The 23,251-nt window shown below is 46.8% G+C and overlaps 1 protein-coding gene across 4 annotated transcripts; it reads right to left on the bottom strand.

Annotated features, from left to right (window-relative positions):
• Positions 1-1,238: 1,238 nt before the first annotated feature.
• On the bottom strand, positions 1,239-23,156 carry LOC119442831 (transcriptional repressor p66-beta). 4 transcript variants are annotated; one of them, XM_037707865.2, is made up of 7 exons: positions 22,601-23,152; positions 15,192-15,335; positions 13,503-13,574; positions 12,417-12,747; positions 8,967-9,308; positions 3,501-3,779; positions 1,239-2,802 (listed from the first exon to the last, which is right to left on the bottom strand). In XM_037707865.2, the coding sequence occupies exons 2-7, from the start codon at positions 15,269-15,271 to the stop codon at positions 1,963-1,965; spliced, it is 1,944 nt and encodes a 647-aa protein (XP_037563793.1). In that variant the 5' UTR covers positions 15,272-15,335; positions 22,601-23,152; the 3' UTR covers positions 1,239-1,962. The 4 variants fall into 4 exon arrangements, with proteins under 4 accessions (XP_037563793.1, XP_037563795.1, XP_037563794.1 ...); XM_037707867.2 differs by lacking the exon at positions 22,601-23,152 and adding an exon at positions 20,743-20,984; XM_037707866.2 differs by lacking the exon at positions 22,601-23,152 and adding an exon at positions 20,777-20,984.
• Positions 23,157-23,251: the final 95 nt, after the last annotated feature.

Genomic DNA, 23,251 nt, shown 5'->3' with positions numbered 1-23,251 from the left:
AAAATTACTCTTATCATAAAATGGTATAGTTTATTTTAATATTTATAATAGTTTTATAGCTGCAAGCGCATGACCCTATCTGCAATCACAAAGCCCTATTCTGAAACTCTTCACTCCTGCGTGCCCCAACGCTAACACCCGCAAAGCTCTTTGGGGCCCCTATTCTAAAGCACCCTAATAATGTAAGCAAGTTTCTGTCATTATATTGTTCATTATGAAGCCTTGCTTATTGAACGCACAAATCGGGCCATAGAACAAATATGTAGTTTGTTCGTACACCCAGGACTCTTCGGAAAATGCAAATGATAGCGGTTAGCCTGTAAAGTATGGCTCCCTGAACGAAGAAGCCTGCTCCGCTACATAACTTTTCCATTGTATGCCTACTATGGCCACAGGAATAAAATTTATACTTTTGCAACAATTTTATGTTTGAGTGTAGTTGACCATTCTGAAAACTATACGAAAACATTCTAATGAATACTAGTGACTATTTAATTTGTAGAACAAATCAAATAGGACAACATTCTATTCGTTAATGCACATCCGTATAGTATACATTATAATAACGAGGTTGAGTTATTTTATTTTCAAGGCACTGCTACTGAGGCTACACACTTTGAAGATAGTTTATATTGGATGCACTCCGTGGCACGTGACCGTGGGCCTCCCACTATAACACTTTCCTTGCGACAGCCTGTGAATGAAGCTAATGGCAAAGTACACTTGATCAAGTGACATCAAGTTCATGACATGGGCAATGTCAAATGTATCTGAGCTATCTCACTGCTTGTAAATTGATGAAGACACCCATGTATTAGCCAGCACAGTTGGAAAGCTTCCACATTATCAGGCCATAGGGGAACCAGCGCTCCAGCTCCAAATAAAGAGACGCTAAAGAAGAAATACTAAATCAGGCTGTATTCTTTAGAGTACCTCATAAACACCCTTCTGCATTGCCTCAGAAAAAAAAAAAAAATTGCCCCTCATTATGATAGAAAACAGCTTAAACATTCCTTTCTGAATTCTATGTGCCCAATCAAAGATTTCACACTATTTTAACATGTGGGTGTGACGTGATGTCCTTTGCTTTCATTTGGCATCTTCAAAAAAGCCAAACACACACTTCGGCACACTTTTTCTCAGTATAGCAGCCACTTACACAATCACTTAGCCTAGAAACAACATTGTCACACTGACAAATTTTTTTGCAACCACAGGAAGGAAAGCAACACAAAAAGTTTTGGAGGGTTGCCCTCCACTGGATCACCCTTTATTGAAGCTGTTATCCAGAATCTCCGTTTACAAAATCCTTAGTCCCAGGCTAACTGGTTTCCACAGCCCCAACTCCGGGTATTTTGCGTGGTGACAACAAAAACAAAGTGGCACCCGCAGCACTGTAGCATCCCACCACTGCAAGTGCGGGCATGAAGACTGCAACGCACAAGCGTGCTCACATGCACGCATACGCACACACACATATATATACTTGCACACATATGGGGAAAGAAATGTGAAGAGAAAGAGAGAGAGAAGGTCATCGGAAAAGGGGAAGAAAAAAACTTAGAGAGCTTAAATACTGCCTTTACGGACAATAAGAAACCAGGCAATAACGTCCTTAACGCGTGCATGCGTTCGCACTGACAAATATGCAAGAAGTCCTTCTTGCTCCAGTCCTTCCAGTGAATGTGTGTGAAAAGCATTCTCTCCACCACACCGGGGCTGTCTTGCCCGAGAAGTCCTATTCGAAACAAGTCAGCACTGTGGGCCACCGTCGGGGCAGACAGGAGTACAGACTGGGCACAACCGCAGCACTACAGCCAGAGCACCTCTTGATCACCACAGCCACAACACCTCAACCCACCCACTAACATAGCCAGTACCTTAGGGAGAGAGAGAATGTTGCCGATGTGCTCCAGAGGTGCTGCCAGAAGAAAATGGGCGTTAGCTGGAAGGGCTGTGTCATCACGTCTTCCAGTTGAGCGAGCCCTGAGCCATCGAGCGTGGTGGGATCATGTCTAGCAGGTACTGCCGATGGAGGTCAGCTGCGGGCGGCAGCTTTCCTGCCGCACCTGCCGCGCCAGCGGCACTCAGCATTTGGTACGAGTAGGCAGCCAGAAGAGGTCCGAAGGGCAGCACATGGGCCGGCTGAGGCCCACCACTCGTGGCCTGATGTTGAGCCCCAGGCAGTGCCGCTAGCTGCTGTTGCAGTTGCTGGGCCTGGAGCAGCTGCTGCGCACTCAGCTTGGGCAGGAAGCCGCCGGCACCTGCTGCCGTGCCCAGCCGTGGCGAGTGCGCGGCTGGCGGGGGTGTTGACGACGGGGGAGGTGATGGCGCTGCACCGCTGGCAAGGCGCTGCTCAATCTCCTGCTCCTGCTGCAGGGCCTTGACGAAGGCTGTCTTGAGGCGATGTGTGTGCTCTGCCTTGAGCGCCTTCTTCAGGTTTGAGGTGACGCAGGCTTCACAGATGACTGATGGCCGGCCGGCACGGCGTGTGTCCTGCCACTTCCACACGGGTGTGAAGTCCAGACCGCACTGACTGCACGCAAATGGCTCGGGAGGTGCAGCACGCGAGCTTGCCTCCCCGTCTGTCAGGAAGCTCACAACAGTCTCCAGTCCAAGCAAGTACACAAACTCGGGGCTACTGGCATTGGGCACAAAGTGCATCTCTGGCGGTGGTGGCTTGGGTGGTGGAATCTGGAGCAACGTCTTTTCTAGCTGCTTACGCAAAGCCAACTTGGCTGCGGCCTGGCGTTGTGCAGGGCTCTGGTTGTCAGCTGCGGCAGTCAGGCTTGGCGGTGTTCCCTGCAAGTAAAAATCCTATTTACTGCTTCTCTCAACCCAGACTTTTTAGCAAGGAAAATTGTGGCACAATGGCGGCCTGTTTTCTGAAGTTAGCTTTGTGGCACGTTTTTTTTGAAGCCAGCTTATCCGCAATGCATGTGTTATGCGCAACAAAGCATGCCAATAATGCGAAGTCAGTTTTGGTTTCGTGTCCAATTGCAGCGCACAAGCAATTTTCGGCCGAATTTCCCTTAAAAAAAAAAAAAAGTTCACATTAGAATCTGGTAAATAATGAATCAAACATTGTGAGCTATGGTTATTGCTTGTAAGTCTTCTTTGAGTGGTCCGAAAATAGGCATTTTCGACGAGAGACGATGTGTGCTGAACGCATTCACTGTCGCCTAAGCTCTGTTGTGACAGACGTTGCCACTAAAGAGGTTATTATCAGGGTCACCATAGGAGTCAGGTGCATGCGTGCTGACAGGTCAAGTTCAATTATTCAGCAAAGGCCAAGTTTAGGATCGAAATAGCGAAAGTTTGGGCCAACAGAAATGCATGGGCTCTGGCCGGGACCTTCGGCCGGGATCCAATTAACCAGAATCGAATTAATGTAAGTCTTCTGTATTTGGATCATATGTTGGTGGTAGCATTATCTATAGATCGCGAACACTTTCTCAGATTGTTCAAGAAATGTTGCAGTGCCCCTGATGGTGATGTACCTGAGGCTGTGGTGGTTGGTTGGCTGTGCTGGCAACCTGGTGAGCCCCTGGAACTGTATGGTTGCCACCGAAGTGCTGTGAGCTGTGGGGCACTGTTCGGGACAGTGAACCAGTCAAGTTGTTCATGCCCGCAGTGCTGGCTGCGTTGGCGGGCAATCTGAGCACATTCTGCTGCAGCTGTGCAAGATTTCCTCCGCTGTTACTACCTGCTCGCAATGCAGCTCCAGAGCTCAGGCTTCCTTGAAGTGCGCTGCTAGGGGATGGGCCTTGGTTGCGAAGCTGCGACAAGCAACATACCAGTTACCAAAAGAGTTCTTTTCATCCCTGCTAACAGCAGCCCATTTCTATTTCCACTGCCAGGACAAAGGCGTCTCCCAGAAATTATAAACTATGCTTCTACACAACCAAAACCATTCCATATGGCTGCAATTTCCCGAGTCTCACCCCACTGCACGAAAATTTCTGCTGCCTTCGAATGAGTTTTCCTTCCCTTGGCACTCATTCTGTTGCGCTATAAATCACCGCTAATGTGTTCTACATATTTACATTCCCAACTCTGCTTCTTCCTCATGACCTAATCTAGAGTATTGATGAGGTTTTATAAGGAGGACATTGGAGATCAAAGAGCACCAAAACTGTGTATTAGGGAGATGGCTTAGTAAAATAGGGTGATATACAGAGGTCAACAAATAAAAGGTGTGCAGGCTTTAGCTAGGCGTACTAATATAAGCCTAAAAACATATATTTACGGAGTTAGCACAGCAGACAAATAGTTTATCTAAAACAGTCATGCAAAATGTTTTCAATTGCTGCATATTTTATGGTTTAATGTGCACAAGCCTACGCAATTAGAGCTGTAGGTGTTTTCAAAGTGTAGGCAAACCTTGAGGGGCATGAAATACCGTATTTACTCGATTGTCATGCGCCCTCAATTGTAACGCGCACCAGTTTTCCACGACCAAAAGAAAAAAAACAAAAAACTTTACAGTACCGCGCACCTCATGCTTTCATACAGAAATAAAACTTTCTGTCATTCTGGAAAAAAAAAAAATTACTCCCAATGCACTAAGTCGTGATGAATTAAAAAAAAAAATGTCAGTTTCACAGTAAAGGCAAAGCATCGATTGGGATAGCAAATTATTAGACAGCTATATGAAGTAAGGATAGTACTTTTTATCAGCCGTATAAACTTATAAACATTCACTTACTAACTAAATTAACAAGCATGGTGTCGCGTGCACAAGCAAACATGAACACATCTCGCTCGATGACCGCGGGAACTTTCTGTCTAAATGCTGGAGTGACGAAGCGCGGCAGCAACGGCGAGCGAATGGACCTTCGCGCTAGCACGCCTCTCGCTTCAACGCGAACGATAAGCGGCGAAACCACAGTGTGCGCGGACTACCCGTCGCAGATCGCTTCCAAGATAGGGCTACAGTGTACTAGAAGGCTTTAAAGCTTCTAGAACACTGTAATAGGGCCGAGGCGATCGTATCGCCGAAGTGGATCGTCACAGATTACGTCCTGCTTCGGGCCACTGAAACCCTTCCCCTTTGCTTTGCTGCCGAAAATTCCTCTCCTGTTTGCCCCAGTCCCGCACGCAGGTTTCGGATTCTCCGAACTCCTGTGGCGCGGCCTCATTTCTCTCCGTATCGACTCACATGATCACTTTCCTTTTAAATGCGGCATCACGATGAACTCGGCACTTCATGCTGATAGAACAAACTCAAAAAACGGGAAGACAGATGAGATTAATGCCTAAGCACACATACTACAGCACATGGAGGAAGCTACGGCAGCTAGGCTTGAAGCGCGTACGAGGTGGCCATTTTGAAATGCCGATGGCGATATGGTAACCCAGATTTAGGGTCGTACTCGATTCTAATGTGCACGCTATTTTTGGACCCGTTGTATCGGGGAAAAAAGTGCGCGTTAGATTAGAGTAAATATGGTATACATTTCAAAGCAGCCTATTTCAAGTCTTGCACTGACAAGCACTGCTGGGCAAGCTTGGTGACATTGACATCTGCTGTTAGTTTCAATACCAGAAAACGACCAAACCCACATCGAAGCACTGGTGTCTACATACGAGCACGGCCGAACGCCCACCTACAGGTTTGCAGTGGTTATGAAATGCCTGGAATGTCTGGTAGAAGAGCGAACAAAATTAGTGGGGAAAGCAGACAAAGATACGTAGTCTTGTACGCACCTCCACCCCCAAGATAATTAAACTTATTTACTTCCACTATGACTTAGCTTGGTCCGTGCATGTTACGCTGCTCAGTGTAACCCAACTTTTCTTTCTTTGCTCATGCCATAGGTAGCAGACCACCTTCATTGGCAAGGTTCGTCTAGCAATGCGAATTGCAACTGCGCAACAAAAACAGCCAACAACCTTGACTAAACATACTTTGATCATTCTTTTCAATATACTTTGTTCTTTAAGCACGTCATATGCATTTGGAACTAAGACAGCAAAATTGATCAATTTGGGTTTGCCGGCACTTGACCATATATGTAACTGGAGTGCTAAACTGACGAGGACAAAGAAGGGGATAAACTGCTTGCCGGTGAAATTATGAAATCTTTCTTGTTTGCAAAAGCTTTATATGTACTATATGCAACACCAATATGAGCAAAATGTAAAATTTGAGTTCAACTACAATGCCGCTTAGTCGACACAAAGTTTTGCAATGAACTATTAGATCATGCTTCATTTCCAAAGCTGTGTAGACTAGTTTACTCACTAGGCATGATGTTGCGTGACTGAGTCACGTCCTTGACCACGACAGCTGTGATTATATTGAAAATACATTTAAAAAAAAAACCTCCCCTACCGGGAACAGGGGTGCACGCGAAGCTTGCCCAACCCTAGGGGAGGGGTTGGTTAGTTTTTTGAGCATTTCAGACTTTCACGGCCTCGCTGCCGTTCCTTCAACGCAGCCTGCTCTTCGTCAGAACGAACCATACGCGGCCTCCCCATCTGAATGCAGGGCCTAAACCGGTGGGAAATGGCGGTTGCAAGGTGAGCAAACACACGATCCCACCCTTTCCGTCCTCCGGAGGGAGGGGACGCCTGTGATTGGCTAGGGGTATGGCGTGATCGCGCGTGCCAGCTGCGGCCGCCGCGTCTACTTCTTCATGCATATAAAACCCCGCTTTGAAGGGCGTGTATGATGAACCGGCAGTGGCTGAATCAGTCAGCGTGGTGCTCTCAAACCCAGGAGGTCGGTGGTTCGATTCCCCAGCCCGACGAGCAGAGCAATTTTTATATTAGTGCGGCTTGGGTTTTTTCGTACACCAACACCAACCAACACAACTGAGGCAACACAGCTTCGCTTGAATATAATTAGGGGTGGGACTGCCCAAAGTCATTTTGGAGCAATTTTCGGAGCAAGGAAAATTGCATTTTGGAGCACCCTGGAGCAGACAAAATTTCATTTTGGAGCAGCTTGGAACAGAGTAAATTTCATTTTGGAGCAACTTAGAGCAGACAAATCTGAATTTAGGTGGAATAATGGAATATGGCAGCGCACTTCGAAACCACGATGAAATGGAGAATAACCCAACACAAAACGCGTAGTAGAATCATGCTTTGTAGCTATAGCGTATTAGAATATGGAAGAGTAGATCGAGCGGCGGCACGGCGCATGCTTTTCTGTAAAGCCGAAAATATTGGTGGCACTACGACATCACTACTATATATTCCCGAGCCGACGCTCATGATGATAGCGGAAAATGTTCTGAACTTATGCGGTCCAATCGGCGCGCTAACATATTTTTGGGTCACGATATGTCACCGCAGACCCAGAGAGCCGCAATCAACCCTGGGCTGGTATAACGTCAAACTATTCCAGTCTGTCTTCATTGCGATAACAGTTACATGGACACTCCAGGCGCATTTCTGCCGTCGCCGTGATGTTTTGTATAAAGTCCAGGGGCGATAACATTGTCGCCACGCCGTATGTGCGAGTCAAAGCGTGCGAGGGTGAGCCGACGATGGTGGCTCAATCTCGTGTGCGCTTGGGAGGAGGAAAGCGGAGAGGAAGCACCCCATTTTCGGTGGCGCACAAGGTACTGTGGGAGCAGGAAAGGGAAGGGGGGCGTTCTCTGGCGGCTGCTGCGTATGGCGCGGGCCCTATCTTGAAAGCGATCTGCAATGGGGACAAAATGCGAGTGCTCATAGCTTCGTGCGCGCTGTGTTTTCGCTGCTTAGTTTACGTTGAAGCAAGAGGCAGCATGAAATTGGGAGGGGCGGCGTTGTACTCTGGCAGCAACTGCGGATTGCGCGGCTGCCCAGGGCCTATCTTGAAAGCAATCTGCGTTAGGGGCAGTGTCTAGGTGCGCAGACGGCTCATACCTTTTATAGGGTCCGAGGTTAGGTCCACTATAACAATGCGTGAGTCGGCGAGCGAAAGAAGGAACCGTTCAGGCCGATGGCAGGAGCAGAAGAAACTATATTTTTTCTTCTTCTATTTTTCTAAACTAGCATATTTTTCTAAACTGCTTTCATACTCTTTGTACTAATGACCCCACCTGAGCAAGGCTTCCTTGAAGGGAAACACCTCTTCTTCAAGAAGGAAGTTTTTGTTGTTGAGGTGTGAGTGATAGCAATGTCTGTGGCGCACAATCTTGACAGTGCCGTGCACGCACACCATAGAGAGGGGCATTGACAAGGAGGCACATTGTACAGGAGGCCTGTGAAATCCCTCTCCTAATTCCCCATTCAATCGACTTATTTTTGCTGTGACTTGTCTTCTTTGGAGTCTGCGCACTCCACAATTTGGACTGTATGTGTGGTGCAACGACTGTGGCACATTAATTTTGCAGTACTAGGAAGCCTTTTCCATGCCAGTGGTCTTTGTAGGGCTGGTGCACCTTGCCTTTTTTAGAAGGTGTCACTATTGCATTCTTGACTTGTCACTAACTTACAATATAGGCAGTGTATACAGAGAGTGGCAGTACTTTGATGCAAATGAAGTGTCATACATACAAATCTGCTTTAGTTGGTGTTCTTCTTTGCCTAAGTCCTTGTTCATTTAGCGCTGTTACTTTTCAAAACACGAATTACCAACGACTCGCCCACGTTTCTCTTCTAGTGCTTTAGTTGGTGCGTAAGAATGTCACACTCCTCTTGCTCCACAGTGCTCTTTGCGATACTAATCAGCACACTAACCCTCTAAAGTCTGGAATGCCCAGCTGTGGCATGCCTTGTCCAATTTGATTTGGCACTCTGGAACCCCTTAGTTCCTCAGAGCCATCTTTTAAACTTTTGTCTAAGATAGTCTCAGGAAAGGTCAGCGTTTACTGCCATGGAGTCACTCTTCTATAACTTGTAATTTTGAATGATTTAGCAACAGTTAATCACTGCTTGGCTGAAGCGGTTACAAATACGGAAAGGAAATGAGAAGAGATTGAAAGGAGGTCGCCCTTAGGGAATGGGTGGCCCCTCTCGCCTGTGCTCACCCTGGCATTGACGCCCACCAGGTCGGGCGTGGCTCGGCTATTGGACCCCTGATGTGTCTGCGGCGGCTGATGATGTTGGTGCTGCTGTTGCTGGTGGTGGTGGTGATGATGGTGGTGGTGATGGTGGTGGTGGTGGTGATTGCTCAGTGCCATCTTGCCTGAAGCTCCAAGGCTCTGGCCTGGATTGGCCACCACAGTAGGGGCACTTCGAGGCGGGGGTGCCAGCGGAGGTGCTGCCGTCGGCACCACCGTTGATGCTCGCGCTGATGGCAAGCTGGGTGGCGCCACTGGTTGTGCAGGTCGCGCTGGCTCTTGCCTTTGCAGCAGCTGACTCTGACGCACCTATGGCATACATGCTGCACTCAGACTAACAGGCAGGGTGGGACCTATTGGCAAAGTAGCCACACTTCCTTAACTTTCGGCTGCTGTGGACCCATTGATCCACACACAGGCAAGCTCACAGAGCCCAATGGGTCTCATTCACTCAAATGTTTTCAAAAAGTAATAAACTATATGCAAATTCTGGAAACAGGCTATTGCACACATCTGACGGGCCTAAACAAAGATAGCTGCTGATCCACTAGGGTCCTCGATACGATTCCCACCATTAGACACGTAATTCTCTTATTCTGCGACAGCTTGTACTGAGCCATTAAAGGGGTCCTGAACCACCCCTCGGGCTTAGTGAAATTCTGAATTTGGCATTGCAGGTGCCAAATTCGGAAATAGCGGTGTCTACGTCAACATCCAAAATCGAATTTTAACTGCGTGCCACGGTGACATTCAGTAGGCGGAGTGTTGTGGGCATGTCCCGCTCTGCCGCAGCCTTCGCAGTGCAAGTCACTGAAGAAGGAGCGGAAGCACCACAAATGGGATGTTTGGTTGCCAGTAACTCCGCTTCTGCTGAACGCATTGAATTAGAATTTACAGTGAAGTATTTGTGAAATAGCCTAAGTTATTATTATTAATATTTACAATACTGCCAGTCTCATATCGAGACCATATCAGGTGGGCATATGATTACACATACAATGCATGTTCTATACAACGAACGGTAAAAACATCCAAACATGTAAATGGAAATACAATCAAACAGGTTCAATGTGCAATTTTACAACAATAATACTATTAATAAAGAGAGCAAGTCATAAATAGTACACTTCAGGTTACATGTACATAAAGATTATTAGAATGTTACAAAAACACAGAAAGAAAAAAAGGAGGTAAATGTTTAGCTATAGTTCATAGAAATGGGAGTTTTGATGATTATATGTACACAAGAACTATTTTTTCCTAACTACTTATTTCATCTTCCAATAACTCAACACAATTAGACTGTGATACTGTGCTAGTTATAGATGCATCTAGGTAATTCCACTCGCAAACAACACGGGGGAAAAAGGAAAACTGAAAAGTATTGTTATTACAAAGCAACTTGTTTAGCGTATACAGATGATTATGATGAAGTATGCAGGAATTTATAAAAGGTAACATATGCAGAAGCATCCATTTTTAGTCGGTTGTGTAGTACAGTAGAACCTCGCTGATACGTTCCCGCTTAATACGATTTCCCGGCTCCTACGTTCGCAATCACGAAAAATAAACATAACCCTATAGAGCAATGTGTTAATAGATTCCGGTTAATACGTTCCCGGAAAATACGATTATTCGGCAGCAACGTTCAGTATTGCGGCAAACTGCGGTCGTATGATACGTTCTGCAGCGCAAAATTATCATTCAGGTATGCAACAAGACCACTCTAATGTGCTTGTGAAGCGGTAAGCGGCAGACAGCAGCCGCGTGGCTTCATTGCAGTGCTCAATCACCCCCCCCCCCCTCCGCGACTTCTCTGCATTGCTCGTTCGCCCGAAGTGACGAAGCGCGGCAGCAGCGGCGAGCGAATTGACCTTTGCACTGCCTCGCTTCAACGTGAACTACTAAGCGGCGATAACAGGCGGACGCCGCGCACGCTATGACTCGCCGAGATCGTAGCGGAGGTGGTGGCGGACAAGGCGCCTGAAGACGGCGGCGAGAACGAAGGCTTGCACCCACCGGCTACCTTCGCCGAAGCCCTTGCTGGCCTGGAAGCCTTACAAAGCTTCTTTCGCACTAAAGACAACGAAAATGCGGACAAGGGTCTGCAATGTGCGCAAAAGGAGTTGTTCCTGTCCAAGGGTGTGACGCACCAGCAGAAAATACAGTCGAATCTCGATAATTCAAAGTCGAAGGGGCCCGAAAATTTGTCCGAATTAAAGGAAGAACTTATTTTTGACATATTTGTGCACCATAGCGCTACGTACGAACGGTGCGAGTCGTGAAATATCGCGGCGCACAAGCACATAGCGAGCGAGGGCCACCAAACTGCCAACGCTGGCTAACGCTCGCATCCCGATAGCGCCTCTTCCTCTTCACAACTACAATCTCTCTCTCGCATCCCGATAACGGCAGTGAACGAAACTTCAGGGAGCGGGCCGCGCCGGCACGGAGACCGTCGAAGGTGAGGGAGAAGGGCGGCAGGGAAGTGCATTTGGCCTCGGGAACCCCGTCGCTTCGGTGGCTCCCCTTGCCCTCCCTCTCAACTCCCTCGTAGCTCCCTCACCTTCGACTGTCTCCATGCGCGCGCGCCGGCCGCCGTGCTTAGCGAGCTTAGCCCGCTCCCCGAAGTTCCGTTTTCTACCGTTGAAGCGAGCGTTGGCCGGCGTGGGCAGTTTCGTTGGCCGGACTAGGCCTCCGCGTTGCGTCCCTCTGCGCCGCAGTGTTGGCCGAGACGTCGGCACATACACGCGTGTTCCGGCGCCACGCTGAAACGGCGACCTTACCATTTGAGAGAGGAAATTTTAGCCGCGGTATTTTTTTATTATTTTTTTTTATTTTTCCGCGCGGCATTGAGGGTTCTCTCCTAAGCTTTTGCTTTATGGCAGTGTCAGAGCATTGCCAGTCGGAGGCGCCGTCATGTTCGAATTAATCGTCGCAAATGCTTTCGCGTTCGAATTACCGAGCGTTCTCGCCCATTGGAATACACATAACTTTGACGGGACCACAGCATCAGTTCGAATTAACGAGATTCGACTGTAACTATGTTTTGTACGAAATAAATGTTTTCTGCCCTTGCACCTCAATATGGGCTTGTCAGCTTCAATTTTTACTGGACTCGGATCGTACGTTTTCCCGGATCGTACGTTTATTTTTCGCGTATTTTTTGAAAACGTATGAACGAGGTTCTACTGTATTTGATGCAGAAATCTTGGACGAGCTTGTTTTGTTCGAAAGCCAAAGTTGACTTCAAATGCATTTATAAACTTTGATAAAATGGGGTTCAGGGCCCCCAAGGCGCGAATGCAACTGATTAATCCAGTTACAATAAAACCGGGGGGAGGTAGAGAAAGAACACTTCACTTTAAATGTGGTGCTGCACTGAGTCAACTGTATTCCACGAAGAAGCACACTCACCTTCTTGAGCAGCACCAGCTTCATCTCCTCATTGCGCAACTCCTGGCGCAGACTTCGCACCAGTGCCCTGCGAGCAGCCAGTTCTTGCTGGGAAAGTGGCGTCTGGGGTGGCAGCGGCGGAGGCTGCATCTGCCAGCCACTGCTGCCAGTGGCTCCATTGACAAGCCTGTGCCCATTGAGGCGGCTGTTCTCCTCATCCGAGAGCACAATGATATCGTCAGGACCAAGCCGCTGGGGTCCTAAGCCTGCCTTGCGCCGCCCTCCAGAGCTGCGTACCACTTCCGGTGAAGGTGTTACTGGCACAGGTGCCACTGCTGGCACAGGCTCTTTCCTGTATGGTCAGGGACACAGTGACATTAATATTGACACACCCCTGTGGAAAAAGAAAGGCCATGAGGACTGCTATCATTTCCTGTAAACCTCGCTTTTTTCAGACAGTTACAATTCACCCACTTTAGAGGAACCTCCAGACGGAAGCTTATACAGTAAATGCTCATTACAATGAAATTGCATTATCTCAAATAATTCTTAATATTTTATTTGTTTTATCGGTGGCGTCCAAAACATGGCAGCAATAACTTGCTTTTGGTTATCAAAATTGCTTCCGGCACATGCAGTCAGCCTAAGTATAGCTTCTAAAATAAGCTGTTATTCGGAGGGAGTTGTCGCTGGAGCGTGGTTTTCCGCACAAGCTATTGTACACTTTATAGAAAGTCTTTCGGGGGCCTTCCTGCACTGCATGTATTTTAGGCTGGATCATTTGAAGTGCAGTAAAAGGAAACCCTGTGTACCATGCATTGGCTGCATGTTAAAGATCCCCAGGTCGTAAAAATTAATCCGGAGTCCCTCTACTCATACTGTGGTTTTGGCATGTAAAATTACAGAATTTAATTTAATATGAAATGATGCAGTGCCTTTTACCATCCCTTTTCACAGGGCCACCATTTCGTATTTTGGCTCATGAAAACCAGTCAATGGCGTCTTTCATCTTTGATAACATGTGTCACAGCATGCAAATGCACAAGTAAGGCACAAAAATGGAAACTTTAGCAATGACAACATCTAGAGGAGGCAGCAGACACTCACTTAATAGAAAGATCTTCCACTTCCATCGTGTCCAAGGCAATGGCGGAAGGCTCAGGTCGTTCATGGCGTCTCCTGCATAGGAAAGGCATGGGAGTGCTGTAACCCTTCTATCTAACATAAAAAATGGAATAAAATGTCAAAGCGTTAAATGTGCAATGTTCTCCCAAAAGACTTTCTCAGTCTTAAAAGAGCCAATATCATCTTTTCAATTCCAGGATTAGGAATGCATACACTCAAAAAGAAGAAAAAGTGTACACTGTGTGCATTTTCTCTTTGTTTAGTAGCTGTATTCAAATGGTACAAACACTTTCCACTAACAACTGCAGAGGGAGGTTTCTGAACTTCAGTAGATATGCATCAAGCAATACAGAGGGCCACTGGATAGGTAACAGTTCATCACAAGGAAGAGGAGAGAATCGTTAGAGTGCTGTTAAACTTGTCAAAAACACACTTTGGTTGCCGGAACTTCTAAAGTAGAGAAAAGATGGCCAACATATCAACTTTAGTGTGAAGCAGTACTTGTAAGACATTTCATGGCTGGTATAATGATGTGAGCAAAGTGAATCTTTAGATAACTCTGGTTTACTCCTTGAGCCCATGCCATGAGAGGTCAGTTTTCTATCAAAGTGCACCTTCATTCACTTGATACAATGTTTGATAGTTATCTGCACATGAGACTGAAAAAACGATGCTACTTAATAGTATAGGGGCTGTGCAGCGAAAGGCAATACACATGTGTGCAGTCGTGAGTGCATGTATGTGAAAGTTTTCAGTGCCCGCATGGCGGCCAGCACACGTCTTAACTCCAATTCAGAGTAATCTGGCACTACAGCTTGGTGCTAAAGCTTGTCTCAATCAATGAAAAGCACAGCTATGGCATGCCACATGGTCCACATGCTCTGAAACATTGCTAGCAACATGGCTGTCAGCTTCCAATAACTTCTCATAGACTGCATGTCAAAACCAAAAGCTTGGGTTTTCTTTAAGATAAGCAACAGCCCATTAAGCCAGTTCAGAACAGAAAAAGTCAGCTTCACTCAAGTGTTCTTCAAAAACAAGTTTTGGCTGCAACAGTAAGAGAGCAAATATTTTTAAGCCACATTTGAAAAATAGGCTATTATAAGTACAGTCAGAATAATTTTCTCCCACCTTCATAGAACATGCAAAATTGTGATTAAAAGTTTTCTGAAGCTCGAATTAACTGCCACCTTTGAGTTTTCTATCAAAGTGCACCTTCATTCACTTGATACAATGTTTGATAGTTATCTGCACATGAGACTGCAAAAACGATGCTACTTAATAGTATAGGGGCTGTGCAGCGAAAGGCAATACACATGTGTGCAGTCGTGAGTGCGTGTATGTGAAAGTTTTCAGTGCCCGCATGGCGGCCAGCACACGTCTTAACTCCAATTCAGAGTAATCTGGCACTACAGCTTGGTGCTAAAGCTTGTCTCAATCAACGAAAAGCACAACTATACTAAAAATGCATGTGTGCCCTTGCCGTGCTTCCTTTTGTGCCACAGTGTCGATCTTGTCTGCTCAATTGGAGCACAGTCTATACAGGACATACCTCACAGCAAACACATCTGTACCAAGTAAGTGCGAAACAATGAACAGGGAACACAGGCTCACAAATATCAAGCTCTGTCATCAACAAATAAGCACAAATGAGCTGGAAATGCTGCCCACCTTGGCTCGGGAGGTGGCCTGAGAAGAGGTCGTGGCAGAGCCTGGCCGAGGATCCCTCGAAAAAATGGGTTGGTCTCCATGATTCTAGCCTACTGCCAGCAGTCAATTTTCCTCCCAGTGAACAACTGCCACCATACCACCACCCTGCAACAGGCAAAGGTGCAATACAAAACAAGGTATTGCTCATTTACAAAAGAAATACCAGAAAACATTCACACATGTAAGAAACACAGTATCACTGGAGGTCATGTTGCCGTGGAATGTTCATTCCCCCCCATGTAATACACCACAAGGGGTCTTTAAAGGGCAAAAAATGATGCTGATAATGAGGCCAGTGTTTCTCCTATTCTATAATCAGAATAACTTAATAAGCTTTCAATTAAAAGAGGTACAGAAAGAAAAGTCTCAGGAAACAGTATACCCCCTCGCACACATACGCAACAAAATATTCAAAAGAGAAAGTTGCAGAGTGCAAGGAGCATCTAACAGTACAATTTTTTCAGAAAAGTTCACTACGTTTAGTGATCAGGATTTTTCAGGAAAAAAGAAGTATGCAATTTTTTTTTTTTGCATACTGCCATAATGTAATGAAAAGTATGCATAATGGCAAGGCGAATGAAGTGGAGAAGTAAAAGCTAAATGCCTGTCCACTTCATATGACTTGTCCTTTGTGCTCTTTTCTCACATTCGCAACATCTACCAAAAAGCGAAAGCAATCATACAACTCTGCTAAACATCTTGCTCTAACCACTTATATGTTACATGCTCCGCAAACTGTGGATGCCAAAGATTGCCTTGTCGGCACTATTTGGAACTTTTGAAACAAGTTGATTTTCATTAGTGAAGTCACTGGTGTTGACTTACAAAATAAATATACGAGTACTGAAGATACACATTTAATCCAAGAATAATGCATTTTAACTGCAGACATACACCTGTCTTATGCGCTTTCTCTGCCTTTTGCACTGCCCGAAGGATAGCCATGGCCTAACCACAAAGGCATACCAACCCTCTGCCCTCAACATACTATGCAGCTCTCACAAAAATGGAAGATAATGTCATGTGACTTGTGCGTGAAGTTAACCCCAATGTGCAACCTCCTCAATCCCATGACGTGTATAAAAAAAAAAAAAATGATGCAGCTGCTTGAAAAGGATAATTGGACTGCAGTTGCAAATAAGTTCCAATTATTCTTAAATAACTTTGCACTTACATCATTCACTTGAGCAATTCATACCATGTACGTTCCGACATCCTTATTGCACCAGGTTTATTATCCCAAAGTAATGTGTGCCATCCTAAAATCCCGTATCACTCAACAAGACAGAAGTTCACAGGAAGATAAACGTCTGAAGTGATTAACAGTGGTCGAACAGGAAATGTCACCGGGGAACCAGAATTAGTCACCATTATTTGTAGATTGCAGAGGCTCAGTTAAAAACATTGCTTCCTTCTGCCATACCACTGTGTTCGCCATAACCACTGTAGGTATCAATTTCCCTGATGGTAGACACTATGCTACAGCAAAGCTCTGCTATACCTCTGCCTGATCAAAACTTCTCACAACAGTGCATCAGTAGAAAGCATGCACTATGCATCACTTTTGCATGTAATACCCCGTGCCTCATACAGAATTACTCAAAAAAGTAAGTCACCAGTAAAGTTAGGTAGGACTTCAGAAAGGTGAAAGTGTTTGTATGGAGTATTGATCATTCAGCAGCACAAATATGCACTTTTCTAGAGTGAGAACACGAAAGAGTTCATGAGTAAACAATTTGTGCCTACATAGGAAATCTTTTTAAGATTTTACTAACCACCATGCATGTAATGTAACTACCATGCTACCTAATGTAACAACACCTATCCATGTCACTTGTCAGCTAGATTTCCTAGGCAATAACTCCAAAGCAGCTGTTGTTTCAAGACAATTGTTGAACCAGACAGCCAAGCTAAGTCTGGTAAGAGTCTAAAAGAGACAGTGCATTTGCACAGAAAGAGGGATGTTAAACAAAGGCTGACAAATTTATTGAGCACAGGAAGTTTGAAAAGCATTCTAGCTCTTGCATGACCCAAGTTGCTTTTGAAATAAAGGTTTTACTGAACTGAATTGAGGCTTCTTGTAAGACAGACACGCTTTCATTCTCCGAAAACGCACTACTTGATTCAGAGGAACAGAGTGCATCCCTGTAAGTGCGTAATAAAGCTCAATATTGGGAATTACACTTTCTAGTTACTTCTTTCATATAGATATCTTGCTTGTTCAAGCAGAATGAGGAACAGATTTCCAGCAACTGCGCGACGTGCAGGTCCTGCACCTATAACAATGCACTGGGCCACCTTTCAACAGATACATACACATGAACCACTTTGTTAGTAGCCTTTTTAGTAAGCATTTGTAGGCATGTGTGAATCACTAGAGAGAGAACACTAGTCCCACACAGTGTCACAGGGAGTAGGACATGCCAAATATGTTTACCGCATTTTATCACAGAGGAGAGGATGCTGTAAGCAGAGGCCCTCAAGTTTTTTAATAAATTATTTTTAACGATATCACATTTATATATTCCGTCTTCCTAACATGCAGTGGCCCAGCATGCTCTTTTCAGCAAATTGAGGGGAGAGTCGGCTTTGTGTTTCCGAAAAAAGAATAGAGTTCACCTCATTGTGCTCTACTAATCCCGCCTCAGCATCACTTCTCAGAGGTCTGATAAACAAGGTCGCTCCCCCCCCCCCCCCCTTTTCTTTCCCTTTCTTTCTGGTTCTCATTTCTAGATGGCTGAGGTGACCCTTACACTCAAAAAAAGAAGTTTACACCCTTTGGGGCATATCTTGCCCCCACGCAATAGTTGTCGTCTATCTTGCTTGAATTTATTTTCTTAAAAATCTGCTCCTTTCCTGTCAAGAATGCAACGCTGATAATGCACATGCCATTTGTGATCTGGAAGTACCGGGTGCACAATGTTAATTGAAAGGCATGCAAGATAGATGATTATTGTTCATAGAAAAGATAGGCCCCAAATGGCACAAACTTTTCTTAGAATGTAGCTTTCAGTGCAGCGGTTAGACAGAGTATAGATGTTGGTTAAACAGACTGCAGATGTTGAGTGGCTAAAAGCCACTGGCTGGAATGCCTACAGCTGACATGACATCATGCCTGACACTAAGTCACACAAAAGGGCTTGGCAGATAAGGATAAGATTAGCAGATAAGGGGCTAAGCAGGACCCCTCTCTGCAGTTATATTTTATATGCAACACCTGCACCTTTCTTATTTCGCTTGTTTTTTCTTGCTTTAGTAGCATTTTTTTATTCTCTTGACAATCATGGCTATGGCGAGCACTTATAATTATCTGCTTATAGGATGTGGCAACATGAACATATCATGTGAACTAAACTGAACTGCATTTAACCAACTAAAATGACAGATTATGCTTGAAACATTGAGTAAAAAGTAATATATCACTGGGAGCAAAATGCATGCATGCCACTTTGTGTTTTCACACAGTACATCACACGCATTGAACAAAAATCGAACTATTTGAAAGTAATTGCAGCGCAGCACGGTTCAAACATCTTGCACAGTGGAAGTGGTGAATGACTAGATCACTGCATACCGTGCTTAGCAGTGTAGTCGTCGCACAAGACAGCAGGGCAAATATTAATGAGAAAGAGAAGTAAGCTAACTGAATGCTAGCCTCATTATTTCTACGAGAGGATGGTGGCTTCAGTCACAGTGGAGTAGATTAAACAACAATGAAAACGGAGGAAGAAGTTTTACGGCAGTTCAAAGAGCCGTGCAAAACTTTTTGAGGTTAGGGTGGGTTATTCTAGAACCACAAAGCTAAAAGAAAGGGGTTTACCCAAGAAGACGACCTATGAGTGGCATACAAAAGTGCTGCAGAGAGAATTTGGCACATTTCGTCCCAGTGTTGGAGTATTCGTTAAGAAGTAAACATCAACATGTTTGTAAAGCACTAAGATCTAAGGGTAACTATGAAAGAACGATGAATGCATGCAACAGCCATTTAGGACTTCAGTAAAACCACGAGTAGACAAGGAGCCGAGTGACGTCGAATAAAGAGTAATGACAGCCATAAGATAGCGGGCACACAGATCCACAATAAGGTTATATTGCCATAATATTATAGTTGAAGTTGGAAACTTCCATAGTACCCTTGAGCATGGAAGCACACGCCGCCGCCCTGTTTCAGAGGGGGAACCGCTCATTATCATCATCACTCATCTACCCCGAGCCCATGAGCACACGGGCAGTAATGCTGTGACGTAAAACGAGAGCCGTACGCATATGTTACACCCCGTGCTGGGACTTCACACAGCAGTCTGCCGGCATGCCAACCTCTAGCAGCCGTCACAGATTACAGGCGGCATGTTTACTACCCCGACACTGTCTACCGCATGGATCCCTGTCGCGAGTGCCGACTGCCTTCGGTCGTGCTGCGGTCGCAAGCGATCGCGTCCCCTTGAACAACTCGCGTCGGCGGAAGTGCAACCAGTAGTGCGAGCCGTACTCGCTCAAGCAGCAAAAGCGGCCTCCGCCGTGTCCGCGCGGCGCTGAAACTGCGACGAATCGGCGGCCTGCGCGAATTGTAGGTCACGCACTACGCCCAAGCGTGTTGGGCAAACGTCGCCGGTGGATGCGACGGCCCGCGAGACAAAAACACGACCACAGTGCTCGCTTCGCACCGCGCGCGCTACCAGCGCCCTAGAAATAAAAGGGCGGACAAATAATGCGGTCGACGTAGGAAACGCGAAAGCGCGAGATGACACCGCGACTTCTCTGGATTCCTTCACGACACGGGCTGCTTCCCAGATCTTCGTTTTCTTTATTTTTCTGTTGTACTTAGTATACAGCTGACCAGTTTGCTTCCAGAGAAGGCACGCCTGCATTGAATGGAGCGTAAACGTTCGAACTGCGAAAGGCGCTTGAAAATCAAATGGAACCGCAAAGGCGAATCGAAAGTGGCTTATGTGCCGCTACGTGATCCTGGAACATACATTGCAATCGAAGTCATGACGAGCTGTTCAGTACAACTGCGGCTTTTGACTGATTTTCAGCCGCTATTGACACGCACGCACATTCAGCGCAGAAGCCTTGTCGTAAGGGGAAGGAAGCCTTGTCGCAACAAGAATCATTAACCGGTGCACTGCTGGCGTGAAATGTGGTACAGGGCCTGCTTTTAATACGGAACAACGCGTGGTAGAAGAAACGTGATGCCAAACGCACCACCAGCCCGATATTACAAGTATATCATAAATGCTGCGTTAGAAATTTTAATCTTGACGACAACAACGTAAGCCTGTGCGGACGGCGAGCCGTCGTCGGTCGCTGACCCGACCGGTCATTTCTATCAGCACCAGAGCACTTCGTGTAGGAAACGGCCGTAAGGACGGCCTCAACGCGCCAAAACATTCGAGCGATGTCAAACAGTAGACGAACCATTTCAAGCGACTTTGTAGCACACCACGCACGAGGAAAACGACGAAGAAATCAACAGAAAACAGTCAACGAAACAATTAGCTGACGAGCCGACCTTTCAATTAAAGGCATCGCAGCCATCCGCTTACTTGGATGGCGCTCCGTCGGTCGGACGCTCCGGAACGGGCTGGCTCACTCGCTTCTGCGGATCACTCACATTTTCCATCACAGTGCATTAACAAAAGTAACTTTGAAAAGATGGTAGAGATGTGCCAAAAAAAACAACAAATCGAGAACTCAATCGCGCCCCAACGCGCCGTGTCGTTTTCAAAATGGCGAACTTTTCGTTAATTACCGTCTCGGGTTTTCGTCTGCCGCCCCTTCTTTCTCTTTGCTACCTAGCTGCCTTGCGACGACGGCGATGGACAACGCCGCCGTGGGAGAACATTTTTGTTTTGTTTTTATTGCGCAATCCTTTTTTTTTTTGTTTTTCTTCGCGGTGGTCTGCTTCACGTACTGCAGGTTTAACAGTAAGTACTAGAGGCGCGCAAAACATTCACAGTAATTAATCTGTAATTGATTAAGATTTCGTCTGCTGCTATCTTTTAATCTCTCTTCTAAGAGAAGATACGGCACGGCGTGATCGCATCGACTGCTTTCTTAAACAGCGATTGGCGCGACTCTGCAGCGACACGTAACGTTGACTCTAAAACAATGGCCTGGAACCTCTTAGTGCAGACACTCAATGCAGACGTACAACTCCGACAGCTGCTGGGTTTAGAACACATGGATCGCACCGAACAAAGAGATGCCGAGAAGGGAGAGCGCCAGTACACGATAAAAAAAGAAATGAGAAGGAAAGGGAATAAGCGATGCGAGAGGAAGGCAACACTACTGCGCCTGCCTGGGCCGCGGTTCCTTCCTCCTCCCCAGTGCAGACATGTCCCAAGCCATGCCAATGGAGCCGGCGAGTTCATCCCCTCTCCCCCCCCCCCCCCCTTCCACACACACCTCCTGCCGTCGTCAAATACACACACACATTCAACAAGCCTATCGCTATCAGAAAACGACGGAGGCGCCGCACCACGCACGAGTAGATGGCGACACCTACCCATCCCCCCCCCCCCCCCCCCCGCAGCACACACTAAGCTCTCATCTTCATAAAGTCTCGTGGCTACTTGTAATGAAAGTAAACGAAGAACTGAGCATCCCTTTAAGATCGTCAATTTTGCCTTCTTTCGTAACCGCTTCCTCCACACGAATTAGATGAATAACTGCTACAGGCGGCGAGGAACTACTGTAGCCGCGCGAAGGAACGACACGCTACGAATGACAATCAGGCCCACGGACGTGACTGCGAGCTATCCGCCTGTGACGGAAACACAAAACTCTATGTAGGTTTCGAAAGTGGCAGCGCCGGCGCCGGCGCAGTCTTCGATCCGCAGTCTTTTTCGATCGAAGTCCTCGTCGCCAATTGCAATGACTACTAATTTCCCCCTCCATCGCCCCTCCCCCACTCCTAGCGCCGCCTCCTCAGGACCGGCGAGACGTGCGAACATGAAAAGCAAACATGCACAAAAAACAAGTAAAGACAAACATGGCGATCCGACTATTGTTTCGCCTATCACGGGATTTCGCCTTTTTTTTTTTTTCCTCGGCGAAGGCGCATTACATGCCTGGGTACATAGAATGCGTTTTTAAAAAACGAAGCGCCGTGCTCAGCTGTTTAACGCGAAAGCGACGTGCAGAAAAGAGAACCAAAACCCACGTTCTCTTCGCACTCCAATATTTAGACTGCAAGGAAAAAAAAAAAAAAAAAAGAAACGAAGCCAATTCCGTTGCGCCGATAGCGACGGCCGCCGAAGGCTCACAAACGACCTGCAAATGCAACGCCAGGCTCAATGCAACGAGAGCGCGGCGCTGGGCATCATTAGACCGGCGGTGACCCCAGAGTCAGGAAAGTGGCCGCTTACCTCCATCTGCTCGCCGCCGGCATCCAGATCAAAAGTCAACACATTTAGGCTTAGCCGTCCTCGATTATCCCAGGTCAGAATCGTGGGTCTACGGCGGAATTTGTGGTGCACGCGCCGGCACAAATCCCGAATCCTACGTCACACAAGCACTGCTTTCACTTGACTGTCAGAGCGCCTGGGGCACCGATGCTTCGTTGGGTACCGGGTGGCCGCCGGCTCCGGTGAGAATTCGGTCGCTGACGGATAGTCTTCCCGGCGCGACGGCTATTCGAGCCGCGACGGACACGAGAAATCGGGCGACGCAGCGCGCGGCCGCGTCTCGATGCCCCGAGCAGCGGTGCCTTTCGACGGGGATGGCTACTCCACTGGTTACGCTTTCTTGGTTTGTGCTCTGGTTATCGCTGGTTAGCGGCCAGACGCCGCGGCCGGAGAGTAGCAAAATACAAGGCTAACATCCAGCAATATGGCCGCCGCCCACGGCGACAAGAGATTCTGGAGAGAGGAAGGCTTTTCGCTCCCGCTTCTCGGATCGGACGGCGTTTTTGTTTCCTTTCGTAGGGGGCGCGTTCCGCACCGAGCGTGTGCGTGCGCTCCGCTCTTGACCTTGTAGGCATAAATTAAGCGCCGCTGAACACTGCACCGCAGTGGTTC

The sequence above is a fragment of the Dermacentor silvarum genome, chromosome 2 (assembly GCF_013339745.2).
Source record: "Dermacentor silvarum isolate Dsil-2018 chromosome 2, BIME_Dsil_1.4, whole genome shotgun sequence".
Lineage (NCBI taxonomy): Eukaryota > Metazoa > Arthropoda > Arachnida > Ixodida > Ixodidae > Dermacentor > Dermacentor silvarum.
The sequence above is the reverse complement of the archived record's forward strand: the minus strand, read 5'-3'. Positions and strand labels throughout refer to the sequence as shown.